Here is an 18,035-nt window from a genome sequence, read left to right as displayed (position 1 = left end):
CAAAGTCTGATGACACTTCTGACACTTGTTTAGAACTTCAGACCAAGAACTAGAGAACTGAGCTTGGAACATCCTCATGGCAGTGCTGTCCAGCAGAGTGTTCAAGCTTAAACACAGACATTGTCAGCTGAAGCACCCATTAATGCTCCACATGTCGGGTGCTTCCAAAAGAACTATCCAGATGAGTTCACCCATCAGATAGTTTGCTACAGGAATGATTTCACCCCATTACCAGTATTAACATATTCACCACTGCATCAAATGAGCGTGTTGATACTGTCCCATCTAAAAAGACATGCCAAATAAAACTAGATCTATTACCCAAGGTAAACCTACAGACTAACTGCTTAGGTCTTCCTAGTAAAACTATTTCGTTCAAGTTCTCACATAGCATACAGGCATGTATAACAAATTATTATGATCTTTTGAAAAACTATATGCAGTTTACAGGTAACGTTTGTTTTTAAAAAAACCCAACTTGCATGAAAATAATGTAAAATCACACATCTACAAGGTGATTATATCATACTACAATCATTACACAACTATTAGTTTCTCATCTTAAATGCTATTTTGATGCAGCACAAAAATTCAAGCCACTCAAAAATTAACATGAGAAATACCAAGATTTTTTTTATATATTTCTGCACAGAAATACATATGTATGTATACATGTATATGTGTCACATAAAATTCAACACTGCAAACACCTAAGTAAAGTCAGTGATGCAAAATATAAACCAGGCTTTCCTGAAACATCAAAACCTTGTGGATTTTAAGAATCCAAAATTTGATAGGGGGGGAAGAGAGGGGAAATCACAAAAAGCTGGAGGAACTGTTTGAAACTACGCATAATTTGAATAAAAAGTAAAGTAACAGTAATGGCTGAGATGTGGCATACTGCAGTATGAATCCAGCTTCCTTAATCTAATTTAAAAAGTTTCCTGCCCAGAGCACGTATCTGACAGGAATTTCACATTATCTTATTGGTAAGAACACAGCCACGCAAAATAATTTTTTGAAGACTCTGGGCAATACATTAGATACTACCTGCCATTTCCCCAAATTCAATGAGAGGAGACTGATGCACACAATCTCAAAATACCTGTGTGTATTTTTAAATTGAGGTGGTAAGCATTCATGCTAAATAGAAGGGTTCTATAGTAAACCTTATAAAACACTAATAATCCATGAAGTTCAGCCCTGTCTGAGAAACTCAAGTTCAGAAAGATTAATGATTTAAACAAGAAACATTGGAAAACCATCACAATTTCAGCTGCTGCACCTGTTTTAGTCCATTGCTCCCCTGCTGACTAAATAACATTGGTCTACTCAATGCCTAGAGGAAGACGACATCGTGCAAACAGTAAATTCTATATTCTATATGGGCTCATATATCAAGGCACTAACACATGGAACAACTTAACATTATTTCAATGCTTGCCATTTATGACAAGCTGTTGCTTTTCACATGTACTTAAAATTTCAGGTTAAGTGTATTCATTGCATTTTAGAACAGCAAGAAAAACACTCTTGGGGAAGATCCTCAAGTTAAAATAACTCTTAAATTGAACCAGTGGTCTTAAAATATTGCAGAACTTGCTCATAATCAGAACATAGATGTTCTTAAACTGCACCTAAGCCTTAGGTAAAGAGAATTAAGAGCAAGCCTTAGCTGCTAAGGAAAAAAAAAAAAATTCAAACAGGTGTATTCTGAAGTGCCACTGAAATTTGTCCATTATTTCCATTAACATATAACTACATCAATGTCTCAGAAGAGAAACCCAGTTTTACTTTCAAGCACTTTACAAATCTAACAGAAGACTTTTCCCATGTTTGAGAAATTAATCCACACTCAAGTAGCAGCATTTAAGAGTATATTTTAGATGGACTATAAAGACTCCACAAGTGCAAAAAACATCTAAAGAAACCTCCCTTTAAGAGTGCATCTAATTTCTTTCTAGACCAGCGACCTAAATAGTCACTGAGAGTTAGCTGGCAACAAAATTGAAGGAAACCATGAATAATGAGTGTTTACGATGGATATAAAGCATTAACTGAGGACTCACAAACTGAATAACTGCCCAGAATGGCTGAGATACTGAAATGGTTAAAACACTGAAATAGTTGAGGTTACATCAATTTATTAACTAAAATAAAATACTGGGTTTAAATTCAAGGCAAGCTGAATTCTCTCCCATCTTCCCCACCATTTCCAGACTAGAAGCCTACACCCCTGTAAGTCAAGAAGCATTGAAATAATACGTATTTCATACCAACCTTTCCAGATGAAAAAGGCAACTTTATAAATACACAAAGCTGAACAGCATCCAAAAGCACACTTATCTAGCAAGCTTAATGTCGTCGGAGCCAGAAGTTGTACACCAAAAGTTAGTTCTGACTGTAAGAATGCATGCTGCTTTTTCTTTTGCCACACACTGTAAAAGCATGTGCTCCACGTGTGACAGAAAGGCTGAGACCACATGAACTACAATGTGGCAACAGTAAGTTTTCTCTCCCAGATGTCCAACTAAAGGATTATCAAATTTTTATTAATTACCTACCGTGAACAGCAAACCGCAACAGAAAATAAGACTATTTATTGTCCATCATTGTTTTCAGGTGCTTGTAACTTGGAAATCCCTTTACAGCAAAGCGTGTTGCAAAAAGTGACACGTTAGAGCCACCTAAATCACCACTTATACAAACTTGTTATTGACTTTAACATGACAACACAGCAGGTCAACAGTGATAACTGACACAGAGAACAGAGCCCACCAGAACTCAAGAACAATCCTCCCTCACTAAAGACACAGCTACAAGTCGCATATACAGACACAGCAGGCACCAAACTCTGGGGTGATTATGAAACAGTTAACTGTCTCCATGCAGCTTCCACTTCAAGCTAAAGTTTATGTTCCAACGGTAAAGAGTAGTAAGATTTTATATAAGAACAAGTCTCCTCTTCTCATACTAAATTAGAGAGTCTGCCCATATGTGAGTCACATGAATAACCAAATAAAGTGAAGATTCTTGGACATTATTATAAGCAGCAAAATGAGAAGGTTAAGGGATTTGCTTCTTGTTTCCCGATGTTTCTGGTTTATGTGTTTTAAGCATGCTATATTCAGTGTGAAACTTAGAAGCCGTTCCAAAATTGTCTATAAAAATACTGCCCTTTCCCCCACTTATTTTTTCAGAAGGAAATAAGTGGAAGATGGAACAAATCTTTCTGTACTATGCAAAGATTCATAGGTCCTTCAGGGTAACACTTTAACAACTAAAAAAATTCAGTGTGCGTTCTTGCTGCCCATGTACACACTACTGATCCCCAGGTGAAATCTAAAGAGATATTCATTAGTTTAATTCAGCTAATCAGATTTATACTTTTTAAACAGAAAAGCATATGGGCCAATGTTTTATCAATCAGTTTTTGAATAGGTCTTAATGGTTACCATCCATGATATTACAGAACTCAGGAACACTGTTTTAAAGAGCACTCGGGGATGAACAGATATATTTTATTACCTACATATTCAAAATGGATTTCTATGCCTATTCCCAGGGTGTAGACAAACAAGTTTTTAGTCCATTTAAAATACCGGAAGCCAGCAGAGTTGGAAGCAATAGAAACAGCTTACAGCAGCTTACACAGTGTCACATTTTAAGAGATCTGTCATTTGTTTGATGTAAAAATTAAGCATGATCATGAAAATTAATTGTAATTATCTGAAATGTGAAAGACAACTTGCCCCCCCCCCCTTTTTTTTTTAGTCAGATAAAAATTAATCTTTAAGTAAAATCAAAGCTTTTCAAAGTTTTTGAAGCAGCATGGAAAAAACCTTGTATTTTGGACACAAGATTAACACAATTTCAATACAACCCTTAGATACAGTTATACAAAACTAGTAATATGGATGAATAATGTTCAAATTCTGTTTTAACACCAACAAAGCTGAAAAAAGAAGACAAGTTTAAGAAACAAGCCAGATTCATCAACTGGTTATCCTGAGTATGTACATCTCATCTAAGGGATGACTGCAGATCAGTCTTTAAATGATCTGGTGTTCAATTCTTAACTTCACATTAGTTCACCCAAATATTCATTATGTGAACCAATCTGCAACTGAACGACACCTCCCAGATCTGAATTGAGTTAAAAAATAAAAAAAGTCAGGTAGACTTAGAATCAGTTAACATTCCATGAAGATTATTACAAAACTGATTCTATTTTCATAGCTTTTCCCAAACAGTTTTCCTATTAAAAAGATGCAAAATAAGTCTGGATGTTTTTACAGTGTTTAGACTCACACACAGTGCAAATCTGACCACTTTATCAATACTGGGAAGCTTCCACACACCCTTCCTGTTCTCAATTCATTTATTTTCCATAAATGTTTTTGTTGCACGTGTGCTTTCTTAACTACACATATTAATACCAGCTCAAAGCCAGAAACATATTTAAGAGGTAAGAATAAACGTGTCTGCAGCAATATCTTGCATTGTATCATGTTGTTTTGACAGTTCTCCAAGCCTTTTTATATAGTTCAGAAAACACAGACATATTTATATAAACAGGTTAAAACCCAGGCCACATAATTAGTTTTTCCTAGGTTCTTCACTTAAACACAGCTCACTATATCACAAGTACAAATACTGACTTTTATTGCCAAAGCAGTTCATTAAAGAATTTAAGATCAGGAAACAGAATAACAGATTTGATTTTATGATGTATTTATTACAGGAAAAAACCCCAAGAGGTTTAAGTGATTTTACAGTAAAGATCACACAGCTTTTTGGTAATTGAGGCTGCTACAGTTTATCAGCTTGGCTGGCTTTCAGTATATGAGATTTTACTAACCTGGTTTCATAAAAATCTACTATAATCACCTGAGCTTTCAAACAAATAACTTGTTTCCTAGCACATAGGCCACAGAACAAGCCTCCCTGTTTGTCAAAGTATATAATAAGACACACACACACACAGTGCAGTGCTAGAAAGATTCAGTTCAAATATTCTGCAGACATTCAGTTCTTTCCACAATATGTAGTTGCTATAACAAAAAATAAAAATTTAAAATAAAAAAAAAAGAAAGAAATAGCAGTGGTGAACGCGTATGCCAAGCATTCAGACATTAGGTAAGTAACTGAGGTGACAGCGGTGGGGAAGTTATAGCAGCACCTAGGAAGGCTTTCTGCTTATGAAGTGGCATAAAACACACGGTGTTTGTTGAAAACAAATAGTTTTGCAAGTCCCACTCAGAGAAACAAACAATCAGCTTGAGAAGAGGAAGGAAAAAAGGCACAGCTATATAAACTTACAATGACCTATAGATACTCGGTACATCAAGGGTATCTGAACAAAAAAGCAGTAAACACAATTTTGTTGTATTTCACCACAAAGATGTATCCTCTTGGAAAAACAAAAAGATGTAACAACTCCAACACTTTATTCTCAGTCTATACCTCATGGAGACCAAACTCTTGAGTAAGAGTAATCAGGTCTGAAATAAAAAGCTTCAGACACTTCAGATAAGTTGCTACTTCACAAACATATCATTTGTGATTGCCCAACTCAGAGTACATTTTTACTTAGGATAGTTTAGATCGAGGCTTATTTCCTCCAATCTTGTAACATACTGGTTGCTGTATGAACAGCACTTCCCTCAAGCCTTTGATGGTGTGCTGGCATCACGACTAACTGTAATACATGCAGTTTACAAACCATGAATGCTTCAGAGGTAAGAAGCTAAGACAACACATGCAAGAAGTGCTAGCACTGCTTTCCTGAGTTAAAGAGCTAGCTAAAATAGGGCCACATTTATTTTGACATAATTCTTTATCTGGAACTTCTCACTAGAAGTTATATGATCCTTATATAGATGAAGAAACAATGGCTCTTGCTGTAAGGCTGCTGGTAAGCACTAAAAACCTTCCACAGAGATATGTATGTATGAGGAAGTATGATAAACGCTCAGAGGATTTTAATAAGGAATTAGAGAGGTGCACTGATTATGCATCCAGAACCTGAAAGCTTCTTTATTTGAGCTTTGTAAGATAGATGATGGTAAACTCAGTGAGGTTTTCCAATTTGTTTTTTTTTTTTTCTTTTTAGAACTTAATCATGGGAATTCTGGCAGGATAGCTCTTAAGTGCAACAGAATTTCAGCCACTTAATCAAAAGCACTAGGTATACTGCTGTATTCACTGGCTCCACAGCATTTGATGCACGCACTGCAGTAAATTGGGATGATATGACTATATTCCAAATAATTGTGTATAATGGTCCACTCCCAGTCATTGTTCCCAGCAATAAGTTTATGGGTCAGTCCTCAAATATATGCCCCCCCAAAACTACAGAAAACACTAAAAGCTTATGGACTACAATCAACAACAACAAAAAAATCTTTAAAAATCCAGTCCCCAAACAAACAAAACAAACCACCACCACCCCAAAACACAAAACATCAACAAGAAAAAAAGCAACCCAAAACCACCCCAAAAAGATTGCTTTTCCTCATAACTGGAAGCAGTATTTTCAGTAAATTCAGAGGTGTTGGTCTCTTCCTTTATTCTGTACTTAATTCTTGATGGTTTTTCAAGAGTGTTATTTATTTTGTATTTTTCTTAAGATATCCAAATGCTCTACTCTATGTTTTCAGTCAGCTTCTTATACTGGAAACGGTTCTTTCTAGAGTACTTTGCACAACTGTACATAGTAAAATTCTGCTATCTGTCCTAATTATGTGAATTAGGGATGTGGGTTCACAAAGAGTATTTATGTAATCATGCACAAATTCTTTTTCTTTAAACTAATCCCTCTCCTAAAATCCAAACTAAGCAGCAATATATATTAAAAAACCACCCCAAACTCAAAACCAATGAACTTTCAGGAAATCAGTTAAACACGTATACTTCCTGTAGAACTTCTGTCCATGAACTTTTTTCAAAAGTTCAAATAAAAATTACAAGATTAAGGTCTGGAGATATTGCAAATTATCAATACAGAAACTGTGGACACATTAGCAGTCCAAATTGTTAGGAGACTACAAGTTTGCATGTGTTCTACAATACAAAATGCTTTCCACTGCATTTATTACTTCCAAATGTAAACCAAACCAAAGAGGTGTATCAGTCCAAAGGATATTTGAAGGCAAAGACCATAAAAATCTTTGATAGCTCTACTTTGTGCAAAGTAACAGCAAGTAACCTCAATAAAAACTGCGTGAAGAAACTAGCGTTACTCTACCTACAGGTTCAGGTACTTGGAGGGTCATGGAATGAAACACACAAAACTCTCAACCAAGTCCAGTTTGTGCTTCTCTTTGCTGCAACACACGTGCTGGTACTATAAAAGTTTAGTTCCTCCTATGGCAAAACTACTGACTTGGTTGAAATACTATTATCAGAGTCATGGACCCTGTTGGCTGAGAGCATTTTGCAGGAGCCAGCTGAAGTCAAATCTTACTACTGAAGTAAATTCAGAAACACTTACCTATTTGTACTTGTTCTGGCTGGCTCAATGATACAAATGCTGATGTATCGTCAATCCACGAAACCTGAATGTTACCTAGAAAAAGCAAAAGAAATTATTATGACTACTTTTATCTTGGGCTCACTCACAGATTTTATCTGATGTGCCATGACAGAAAAGATAGTCAACTAAGAGTAACTTCACCTGAGAATACTTTTGTCCACTGTAAAGGTGCGTAGTGCATACACAGTTGTACATAAGCTTGGAACTGTTCAGAAAGCAGTGACTGTTAGGGCGCATGCGCATCCTGTATACCCTCAGACCCACTCGAGTAAGGGCCAAAAGGAAAGGGACACGTGTAATACCTTTTTCACTCCCAGAGTATTCTTCTGTTTCTTCATAGAGTTTGGTTTGTTTATTTAAATTGTTACAAGATTTATTAAAAAACAATCTTAAGAGGTTTTTTTTAGTCTTCCCATCATGTGTTCTATGTAATACTACAACAAAAATTGAAGCATTTTTTTCTGCGAAAATTTTAGCTCTGTACTAAAATAAAGAACAGCTCTTTGTGTTTTAAAACCTACCCATCCTTCAGAACTGCATCATTTCCTACAGGCACAGCATGGACAAGCTCCAGTTATCACTCACTGTTTCTCTACCAGCACAAGACACTCAAGACATGTAATTCCAGTAGAGCTGGGGTGGAGAGATTGATTGCACAAGTGGAGAACTCCAGTTATTTGCAACCCTCTAAATTTTCAAATTCTGGTTTGTTTGGATCCCACTATACACCATTTCCTGGATGTGCAAAGACAACTCAATTTGAGTAAACATGAGGACAAATGTGTAAAATCGTGGACCTCATTTGGAAGCTGTCACAATGGAACAGTGACTGGAAATAAGCCCCCCATTCATCAAGCAGTTAGTGCGTTTTCTATGTGAATGGCTTAAAATGTCACATTAGCACTAAAAGAGCTCATAATCAAGCAAAAGCAGATTCCCATTCCAGACAGAAGGTCTTATTGTAGTCTGAAATCCATTTACATCTCCTGTCCTCATCTAAGTACTCTACTGTTAGTACAATTCAGATACTGAAAATAGGTGCAATTTTTTTCATGTAGACTAGGAAATCAAGTTATATATAACGTTACACCACCATTTAACCTTCAGACATTAGAAGGTTAAAAACATGATTAAAAATGCCTTAAAATACATTTTATTTTCAGATGATTAATCTATTTAAATCTAATTTATCCTACAGGTTACAAGATTATAAAAGTCTCTTCTGAAACTCAGCCAGATAATAAACAGATTTTCTAATTATAAAAAATAAAAGCCTAGTTAGATTTAGTTTGCATGCTATACATTTGAGTAGCCACCTATTTAGGACTAAGCTATAATCGTTTTGATCACTGCCAAAACCATAATTAATTCAGTATGGTTTCTGACATTTCCCTATACTAAAGGGCTAAGGCTGCTATTAAGAAGAGACTACACTGAGAAATCAAATGTTATAATTTCTTTAATCACTTTGTAGGGCAAATAAATCCAATTTCTAGTAATTCAGTCTTTGAAGAGCACAGATCTTTGCTGCGTATGGGTAAGGGTCTTTACCTGGTTTTTGACAGGACACTTAAGATTTCACAACACATGAAAAGCCCAAGCTGATTTATGACTGCAAGTCAAAACTGTAGTGCACTTGGTAGGACCCTGACACCGAGCTCCCTTTAAATATTAGAAACCACTGCACGATTTAACATTGTTCCAAGGGCATTGACAAGATAACGTTCTGAATTTCTTTATGTATCAAGTCTTCTTTTTCTGCATTACTAAGTGCAAAATTTTCTAAACAATTATTTGAAACATCTGAGAAAACACTCTCCTGTAATTCTACAACACAGAAGTTCTGTCCAGATTCTGTCCCCTTACTATATATGTAGTTAAGTCCATAACTACCCTGAACAGACCAAAAGAAAGATCAGAAAGAAAAGTTCTCCTGAACATCTTGCAAGTCTGCCTTTAGCACAAAATATCAGAGGATCGGTGACAGAATAAAATCTCCTGAAGGAGTTCCACTACTAGTCAAACGGACTTTGTTGCCCATATTTTCACTAAGTCCCAATTAAAAATAAATAAAGTCCATCCTAATGATGATACATCATTTCAGTATCAGATACTTATTCATTGCTGCGGAAGGGCTGCTGCACTCTAAATGAATTTGATATTTTAGGTAATTAAGGATTTCGACACCTGCCAACACACGCTGCCTTTATACTGAGATTCATACATTTTAAATATACAATTTTAAGAACAAATCAAACATTAAATAGTGGACACTGAGCTGCAATCCGAAGAGAACTGCAGCAAATGCTCTTATGCAATTCTCCATGCTTAAAAGATACTTTCTAGACTATGTCACATTTCGTTTTTATTAAGAAATGAGAATTTAAGAGAGGCAAGATTAATAAAGTAGATTATTCAGCAATATTGCTAAGCACTCAGTAAATATTGTGCATTTCAAAAGTATGGTGAAAGGGCAATAAAGATATGAAAAGCAAATGCATCTGCTTTTGAAGTACAATATTTAGCAGTCAACACCGCCGCATGCCAGCTTACTGCAAGGCTAATCCAAATAAACCATATACAGCAGTGTAACAGAATACCAGCTCTTGAGAAATAAAACAGCAGATTTCTCTCTCTACACTTCTAGAGTAGATCAAATGTCTTCAGTACTTTGAAGAACACCCTTGTTAGCCTCTGTGACCCCTTGTCTGTTTGCTACTACATGCAATGTCAATGTCCCTTGGTAAAAAAGTAAAAAAATCATCAAGTGAAATAAAGCATCTTCACCCAAATAGGAGTAGATGAAAATCTGATCTGTTGCTTCGGAAATGAAGGCACAAAGTAACACTTTTTTATACAAATAAATTTGAAATTTCTATATATAAAAACCACAAACATTCAAACAACATTAAAATCTACATAATAAAATTATACTAATGGATTATGTCATTCAAACATATTTTCCTTTTTATATCACAATGACCAAAGGTATGGAAAGGCTTCCATAGAAAAGACTAAGTAAACTAGGATTCAGCATTCATGAGAAAATTCTAAGATGCCTACACACATCTATAGAAGAGATGTGAGAACAGAAAGACGTACAGAGGGGATTCAGTATTTCACTATAAAACAACTAAGGGACATATAATATATACAGAAGTTTTAAAACCAAAACAATTCTTCACATAATGCTTGACTGCAGTTAGGGAAATGCTGCTAAGTGCTGCTGATGACAAGAATATATATGGGATAACGGATGTTTTAAACTGACTTACAGAAAGCTGTGAAAGGCTCAAACTAAAAGCTGCAAGTGTGACCTCTAGCTCATGAGTCCCTAAGTTATAGATTGCTAGAAGGCAGGGAAGCTGTTTTACTTTGGCTCTGTTCTTATACATTTCCTACACAACTGCTATTGACAATTAAACACACAGGATTGGTATTAGGACAATAGGGACTTTCATTTAACTGAAAAAGCTTATTAATATATTCCATTTTCTTAAAATTAAGAAAAATAAAATTAACCACATTGACACCACGATAGAATTACTAACAGTTTCTGGACACTGACTGCATCAGACAATAGAAACAGTTGAAGCTTTTATTCTATGAGCAAGGGTTGAAGCACATATTAAAGACAAACAACGTTTTCCTGGTGAATAATTAATTGAGAAGGGTTAACAGAGCTTCCACCTTTCTCGCAGGAAGACAGGGTACAAAGAAAGCAAGAACAGCTGAAGGAAACACTGACAGAAGAAAGGTCAGAAATGGATAGAGGAAAATAGAACTAAAATTTTTAATATCCTACAAAGCCAGAACAATCAATAAAAACGAAACAAAGAAACCCCCACACCACAAAAAGCGCCCACACCCAAAACACCCCCACAAACCAAAAAACCAACAGTCAGAGCTCATTTATATGAGCATGAACTCAGAAAAATACTTTATATACTGTGTACTAGAAGTTTTCCTTAAACTAGATTGTTCACCTTTGAAAAGGACATTTTTCAGGGTCCACTTTTTTTTTTTTTTTAAGAAAAGTTTAACAGTGAGTTTGCAGTACAGTGGTTAACAGAAACAGATGTCAGTTTGTAAATGAGTCTCAAAAATGTATTTAAGAGTCACTTAAAACTCACCTATATAGTAGCTTGGACTACTAGAGTAAGATTTAAACACACAAAGGACTGGTTACATTTTTAAAGTAATTTATGCATCTTCAAGACGAGTATGACTCCCATCAAATACGTCAACATTCACCTCCCTCTTAAAGAGGACTCTCATGTTCTCACAAAATACAATGCAGAGGTTTGACTCCACTCACTTGGAAAATTTTCAAGTAGCAGTTTTTATAATACTTTGATAGTATGTGTTTTAATTAAAGCCCAAAGACATTAATCTAAATAGAATTGAAGGCTATATACAAAAGCTGTATTCCAACAAATACTACTTCAATACCTTCATATTTCACATCAGCATGACCAAATAATCTACACAAATTTAAGAATTTAAAGAAAGTAAGTGTTCTAAGAGACTGCATAGTACAGAAAGTACTTGTACAGTGAAACTACATTCACCCATGAGACTATAAAAACATCTTGCAGGAACAGGTGTCCACTTGGTATGCATGCAGTACTGAAAGACTTCAGAATCACAAACACCCCTTCTAAAGTAGCAAAAGTAAAACAGTTCCAAGTCTGACACTGCAGTCCCTTCAGCTGTTTCACTGCTTTCATTAGAAGCTTCATGGAAGATTACAACTCTGCTTCTACTCATACTAAGCTAAAACAACTTCAAAATAATTTTTCTATAAAGTCAGATTAATGCTGCTGTTCAATTTAACAACTGATTTTTAATCCAGTTAAAAGTTTAAGTTAAAATCACTTTTGTTTAACTAGTCTAATAGATTCATGCCTGTTACTGCCATATTTTTTTGGCTTTTGATAAATCACTTAAACTCACATTGCGCCACTCTGTGTCCAGCTACAACTGAAAAAGCATGAGTGCTCCTAGAATTTTGGAAGGAATAATATGCAGTTTGTTTTGAGATATCATGGCAATAAGACCTAAAACAAAATACAGGTTAAGTACTACCCAAATACCAGGAGTTTTTAAATCCAGGTATGAAGACATTCAGGTCTGAAATCTGGAGAAGTGAGAGAAATGGGAATTTCAAAATTGAATAGTATTTTGCGATGTGAAAGTATGACCCCTGGTGGTAGTGACCTGTGCTTGTGTTTCACACCAAGACCAAAAGGGAGGAGTTGATAAAATATGTAAAATGATATGGCTGAATTTTAAAAAGCCTATAGAAACAATGTCCAAACTGTGTTGTTTCTTACCCCTGTAACAGCAGCTCTAGAAGAATCTCAGTAACTTTCTACATACTCACAATTCTAGAGTTCCCAATCAGGAATATTAAATCATAACCAGCACTATATTGGCATCATGCTGCAATATAGATCAAAAAGTCAGAAGGAATTAAGTGAATTTTATACAGGTCCAGAAACTCTGCACAGACTAGCAAGTCAAAATTCCAGGTGAAGAGAAGAACAGTAACAGTCTGGACACGAGCACAGTGCCAACACTGAGTACACTGAGGGACTTCCATCTTTTTACTGGTGATTAAACGTCCTTATGGATACCACAGCAATTATTTTAATGAAAGTCAGGAGGAAGTTTGTCCTGAACTTGTTTGCCACCCTACAAACTCTAACTTAAGCCACTGAGCATGGTACATTAAACAACTGCAGTACACTGATCAAGTACTAGCTAAACAGACACCTCTTCATTTGCTTGTCTCCAAAAAGGGAAAGGTCCATTTCGTAACAGAGAGCGAACTAGTCACTTATCTGCTTAAAAACATGTGGAAAAATATACCCAGTTTTAGAGCAATTATACTCCAATGGAAAAAACTGGTACTGGGACTTTAAGTAAGACTGGGGTCAGGAAAATGGGAAATTATAGTGCCAAGCAGAAAATTTTTAGGAATAGGGAAATTACAAATTCAGTCATACATGCTCTGCTTAGAGCTGCCAAGACTAACATAATGTAAAGCAAAGATTTATTTTTTTTTTTCTAAGTGATCTCCCTCAATAAACATTTTCATAAATAGCTTCCTTTTTATTTAAAAAAAAAGCATTTTCCCATTAAAATCCTTATTGCTAAATTTGAGGAAGACAAGATGCATAAATGTCTTTTATATGTAACATTTAATAAGCTACTTTTAATAACAAAGTGTAAGTACTGCAAGCAGGTATTTCTGGAAAATCCTGCAAAAAATTATTTTCATAAAAATGTAATTTTTGTTTTACATTAAATGTTTCGAGAAATGGAAGGAGTTACGTCTTCAGAAAAAAAAATAAATTAAAGCCCCAGAAAAATAAGTTGAAATTTTTTGCAAGCCCAAAAGATCTCTTTTGAAGCATTATCTTATCTAGCAATAAAAAAATAGAAACCAATCTGCAATAAAAATCTTAGAAACAACATCTAACACAGGGCTGTATGGAAAATCATTTTTGTTCTGATTTAGGAACACAAAGTATAACTAATATTTTCTGCTGCAAGAGTTAGGTATCAGGAGATCCCTGTCAGTTAATCAGTATCTCCATATGCTTATATTATATACTAATACTTCGTAAAGGAACAACAGGACTACTACTTCCCAGTTATTAAATAGCTTTTTTGTTGTTTCTTCTGACTTGGATGGCGTTCACAATCTTGAAATCAAATTGGTTATTTCCTAGCTTGCATGCTTACCTAGACTCACATAAATTAGCATGCAGCTTTAGGCAGAGTGCAGGGTGAACCTTATTCCTAAAACCTTGATCCTCCTTTCACACTAATCCCCATTCCTTTTCCCCACCTTATATAAACTCTTACCTCCTCCCAGGAGGGGCTGTAAATAAAAGGACCAGAGGTCCATGATATTCATCAAGCAACACACAAAAAGATTTCTGAAGAGCAGTTCATCAGGGCAAACATTTTCAACGCAGCATTACAAAGAAAGTCCACAGGACATCATTCAAAAATTACAAAAAGCGATTCATCATTACTTATGCTAGGAGTAAATATACATCCACAGATTAAAAATAACAAACAAAACCAGAGGTACTTGCTATGAGAAGGGAAGGTGGGGGTGTATAAGGAAGGATAGACTGTATTAGACTGTATCACTCACCAAAGGCACTGAAAAGCTGGTAAAGGTCACTAGTCTTCCACTCTTTAGGAAAAGTAACATGAAGAACATGATCTCGTTTTGGCTGCACTGCAAAACAAAAAAGCATCCGTTAAAACAAGAGTCACTAATAGTATCTTTAGAATATCCTAAAAATGTTATCCAATATGGTCATTTGGCTCTTCTTTCTTTTTTTTTTTTCTTTTTTTTTTTTAAATAAGACAGCAGGACAATGTCTATGAAGCTACACCAGGCACCAACGAAAACCTGCCTGTAATTATGCATGAAATCACATGCTAAATGAAATAGCAATACTAAACCCTATGAGCTCATCTGTGTAAGAAATTGAAACAGCATTACACGCAGTGGGAAATGCCCACAAATCCAGTCTTTCACATCCTTTGTGCCAAGTTCAGGAACAAAAAAAAAAAGAAAGAAAAAAAAAAATCAACTGCCTCTTCATGCTCCAGCTTTAAAAAATTCTTAGCAGTTATTCAATATTGCCATTTTTCTGTCAACAAAAAACTCACCGTGAAACAATGTTCAATTCAGTTTTTAATATAACATTAGGTACAAGTTAGAATATAAACACTGACAGACTTTTTTATTTATTAAAATCTACACCAAGAAAAAAAATAGCATATGAAAACCAACACCTAAAGAAGCAGCGCAAAAGTAGGTTTTGGTGTACACTCAAAGTTATCCGGAGCTTTGTGAATTTGAGAGAATCCAAAGTCAAACTGCTACACAGGGTAAGAGTACAGCACAAATTAAGATTATATATTGGCCTCACTTTTCCACACTTCCCCCTACACATCTGGTTTTGGTCATCGTCAGAGGCAGGCTACTGAACGAGGCGGACCTTTGACAACACCCAGTAAGGATCATTTGTACAAGAAATCACCACAATGGACACCCAACTGAAGTTCCTTTCACTAGACCCTTGAGCTTTTAGAACCTGTGAACTCCCATCATATTTTAAGAAGCAGCAAGTGGAATACTGTGTTTTAAGGTGCAAAGATATTTCAGTATTTTCCATTTCCATATGAAATTATTTACAAATCATTAATTGAGCCTCTCCATAGGTACCTGCAGAGATCTCTGTTTTTATGCATGACACATTGCTAGATCTCCCCTTGTCATTTTACATTTGATGTTAGACAGAGGCTGAACCACTGGAGTGTTCCGCTTTATCGTTTACTGCTCCAGTTTGTTAAAGGTAACTCAAGGATTAACTACACAGCTTTATATGATCAGATTTTAACTTGACCACATGGAGACACACCCAGGGAGAGCTTCTTTTTTGGGTATAGAGATACAAGGACTGACTTTCATCTTAGTGAATCACCTCCTAAATTCTTTTGTGATACAAACTTTTCTAGTTTCTGATCTCCCTAGCTTTTAGCATTAAAATAGGAGAGGCTTTCAAGGCAGATCTCATTCATGGAGCACATGTGGCCAAATTCAGACCATCAACCACTTCTTATTGCTACATCAGACTTTTCATGTGGACTTGACCCCATTATACAAGGACAAACCTGCAAAGTTTTTTTGCTACATTCCCTTAAGAGTGCAGTTTTACACTGTTTTCTGATGAAAGCCTTGAGCACTGTTTATTTCATACATACAGATAATCACTGGCAATTACTACAGTTTAGTTATGACTAGTAATTACAGTAAGTGGTAGTGTCCTCAGCCTGGTATGCGTCTACAGTATAAAGTGTGTATGTTTCTAGGTGTAACTCCATTCCACAAGCAAGGCTTTATTTTTGCATGAACTTAAGAACTGTAGCTTTGAACAGCTACAGTGCTTTCAACAGCTACAGTGTTTCCTTAATAGATAGGAGAGATTTTTATCAGCTTTGGTTTTAAAGCCTTCCCACCTCTACCCAAAGGGTTAACAGAACTTTAATCCCCAAATAAATCTTTAACATCTCACATAAACACAAGAAAACAACGGTTAGAGGCCTCTAAAACTCAAGTTCCTAACCAAAACATGTCATGAAAATAGGACAGAGATTTCCAAATGCATCTACCTTTGAAGGAAAAGCTTGCAGCATGAACTCAATTATGATATTAAAATACAAAAAACCAAAAAAAATTCTTCATGAAAGCGCTGTTATGCATGTACCAACAGTAAAAATAATACAGTTATAACTCAGCATCTCATAGCTGAAATGCTTCATGAAGTCAGGGGAAAATAAGTTTCATTAAGTTTTGTTTTGAGTAACTACTTGCTTTGCTCCACATAAGTAAAGAACCTAGTTTTTCAGTTGCAAAAAAACGGAAGACCAGAACATGACCCTTTCATAAATTGTACGATGGTGTCTAATTTGTTGGTCAGCACAACCCAGACAGTTTAGAAAAGGGTAAATTTTTCATTTATCTGATCATATCAGCTGAAATTAAATTGATACTGGACACAGGTATGCAGGAATATAGCCTTTTCCAGATGAAACAGTATTAACTGAAGAGGTTATAGCTGCTTGTGATTGAAACTTGTGATTTGCTTCCAAGTGCTTTAATCTGTTTCACTCAAAACAAGCCGGGTTTGCATGTGTTTATCAGAAACTCCATGCTGACAAATTACAGGTTTGCATGAGTACTTGAGCATCAGATTGGATGGAGACACAAGTAGGTAAAGAAAGCAATATCCCTTCATGAGCAGAGGTGAAGTCTTGTTCCTTATATCTGCTACTTCATAAACCAGAAAGGACACAACATTTTTTAAGCACCCGAACTCAATTTTTTTTGGCACTACACAAGCCAAACACCAAAACCCCACAAGTTGTCTTAACAAGCCAACAAAGATTAACTCATTGCAGTATAGCCTATGCAACAGCTAGCAATTCAAAAAGTTTTAAGAATACTCAACCCAGTAGTGAAGCAGTTATAACTGTAACAACTCCAGGTTCAGATGTTACCACAGACTTTTTCTATTGATTAGAGAGCAAAAACTACTCCTAACCCACACCCCTGTATCTGTTTATTCTTTATTTCACTTTGAACCTTCTGTTAAACATCTGTACCTTCTACCTACTCAAGTGTGAAATATTTGCTTCGTGTTCTGCTTTGCAGTCATTTTGTGCAACTTCATTATTTTCAAAGGAGTTTTTAATACACAGTAAGAAAAAGATGATGATGAAAGTCACTTTCAACACTATTCAATACTATTTGACCTAGCATACGTTACCAAACTGCATTATTTCTGGAAAAATTGCAATAAGTATCCATAATACTACAGGACAAATAAACTGACAAACACAACAAAGCTTACAACAGTCACCTGGTTTGCTACACCTCACTTTTTCCCCCCCCCCCCCCCCC

The 18,035-nt window shown here is 35.6% G+C and overlaps 1 protein-coding gene across 1 annotated transcript in view; it reads right to left on the bottom strand.

Moving 5' to 3' along the window:
• PARN (poly(A)-specific ribonuclease) overlaps window positions 1–18,035 on the bottom strand; it is a 61,987-nt gene that overhangs the window by 18,695 nt on the left and 25,257 nt on the right. Inside the window, exons 19-20 of the mRNA XM_026858823.1 lie at window positions 14,712–14,798; window positions 7,496–7,570 (exon numbers count right to left, since the gene is read on the bottom strand). Coding sequence (XP_026714624.1) covers window positions 7,496–7,570; window positions 14,712–14,798 — 162 coding nt within the window. The remainder of the gene's footprint in view (window positions 1–7,495; window positions 7,571–14,711; window positions 14,799–18,035) is intronic.

This window comes from Athene cunicularia (assembly GCF_003259725.1).
Source record: "Athene cunicularia isolate RWA chromosome 14 unlocalized genomic scaffold, athCun1 chr14_part1, whole genome shotgun sequence".
Taxonomy (NCBI): domain Eukaryota; kingdom Metazoa; phylum Chordata; class Aves; order Strigiformes; family Strigidae; genus Athene; species Athene cunicularia.
This window is presented reverse-complemented; position numbering and strand designations above follow the sequence as displayed.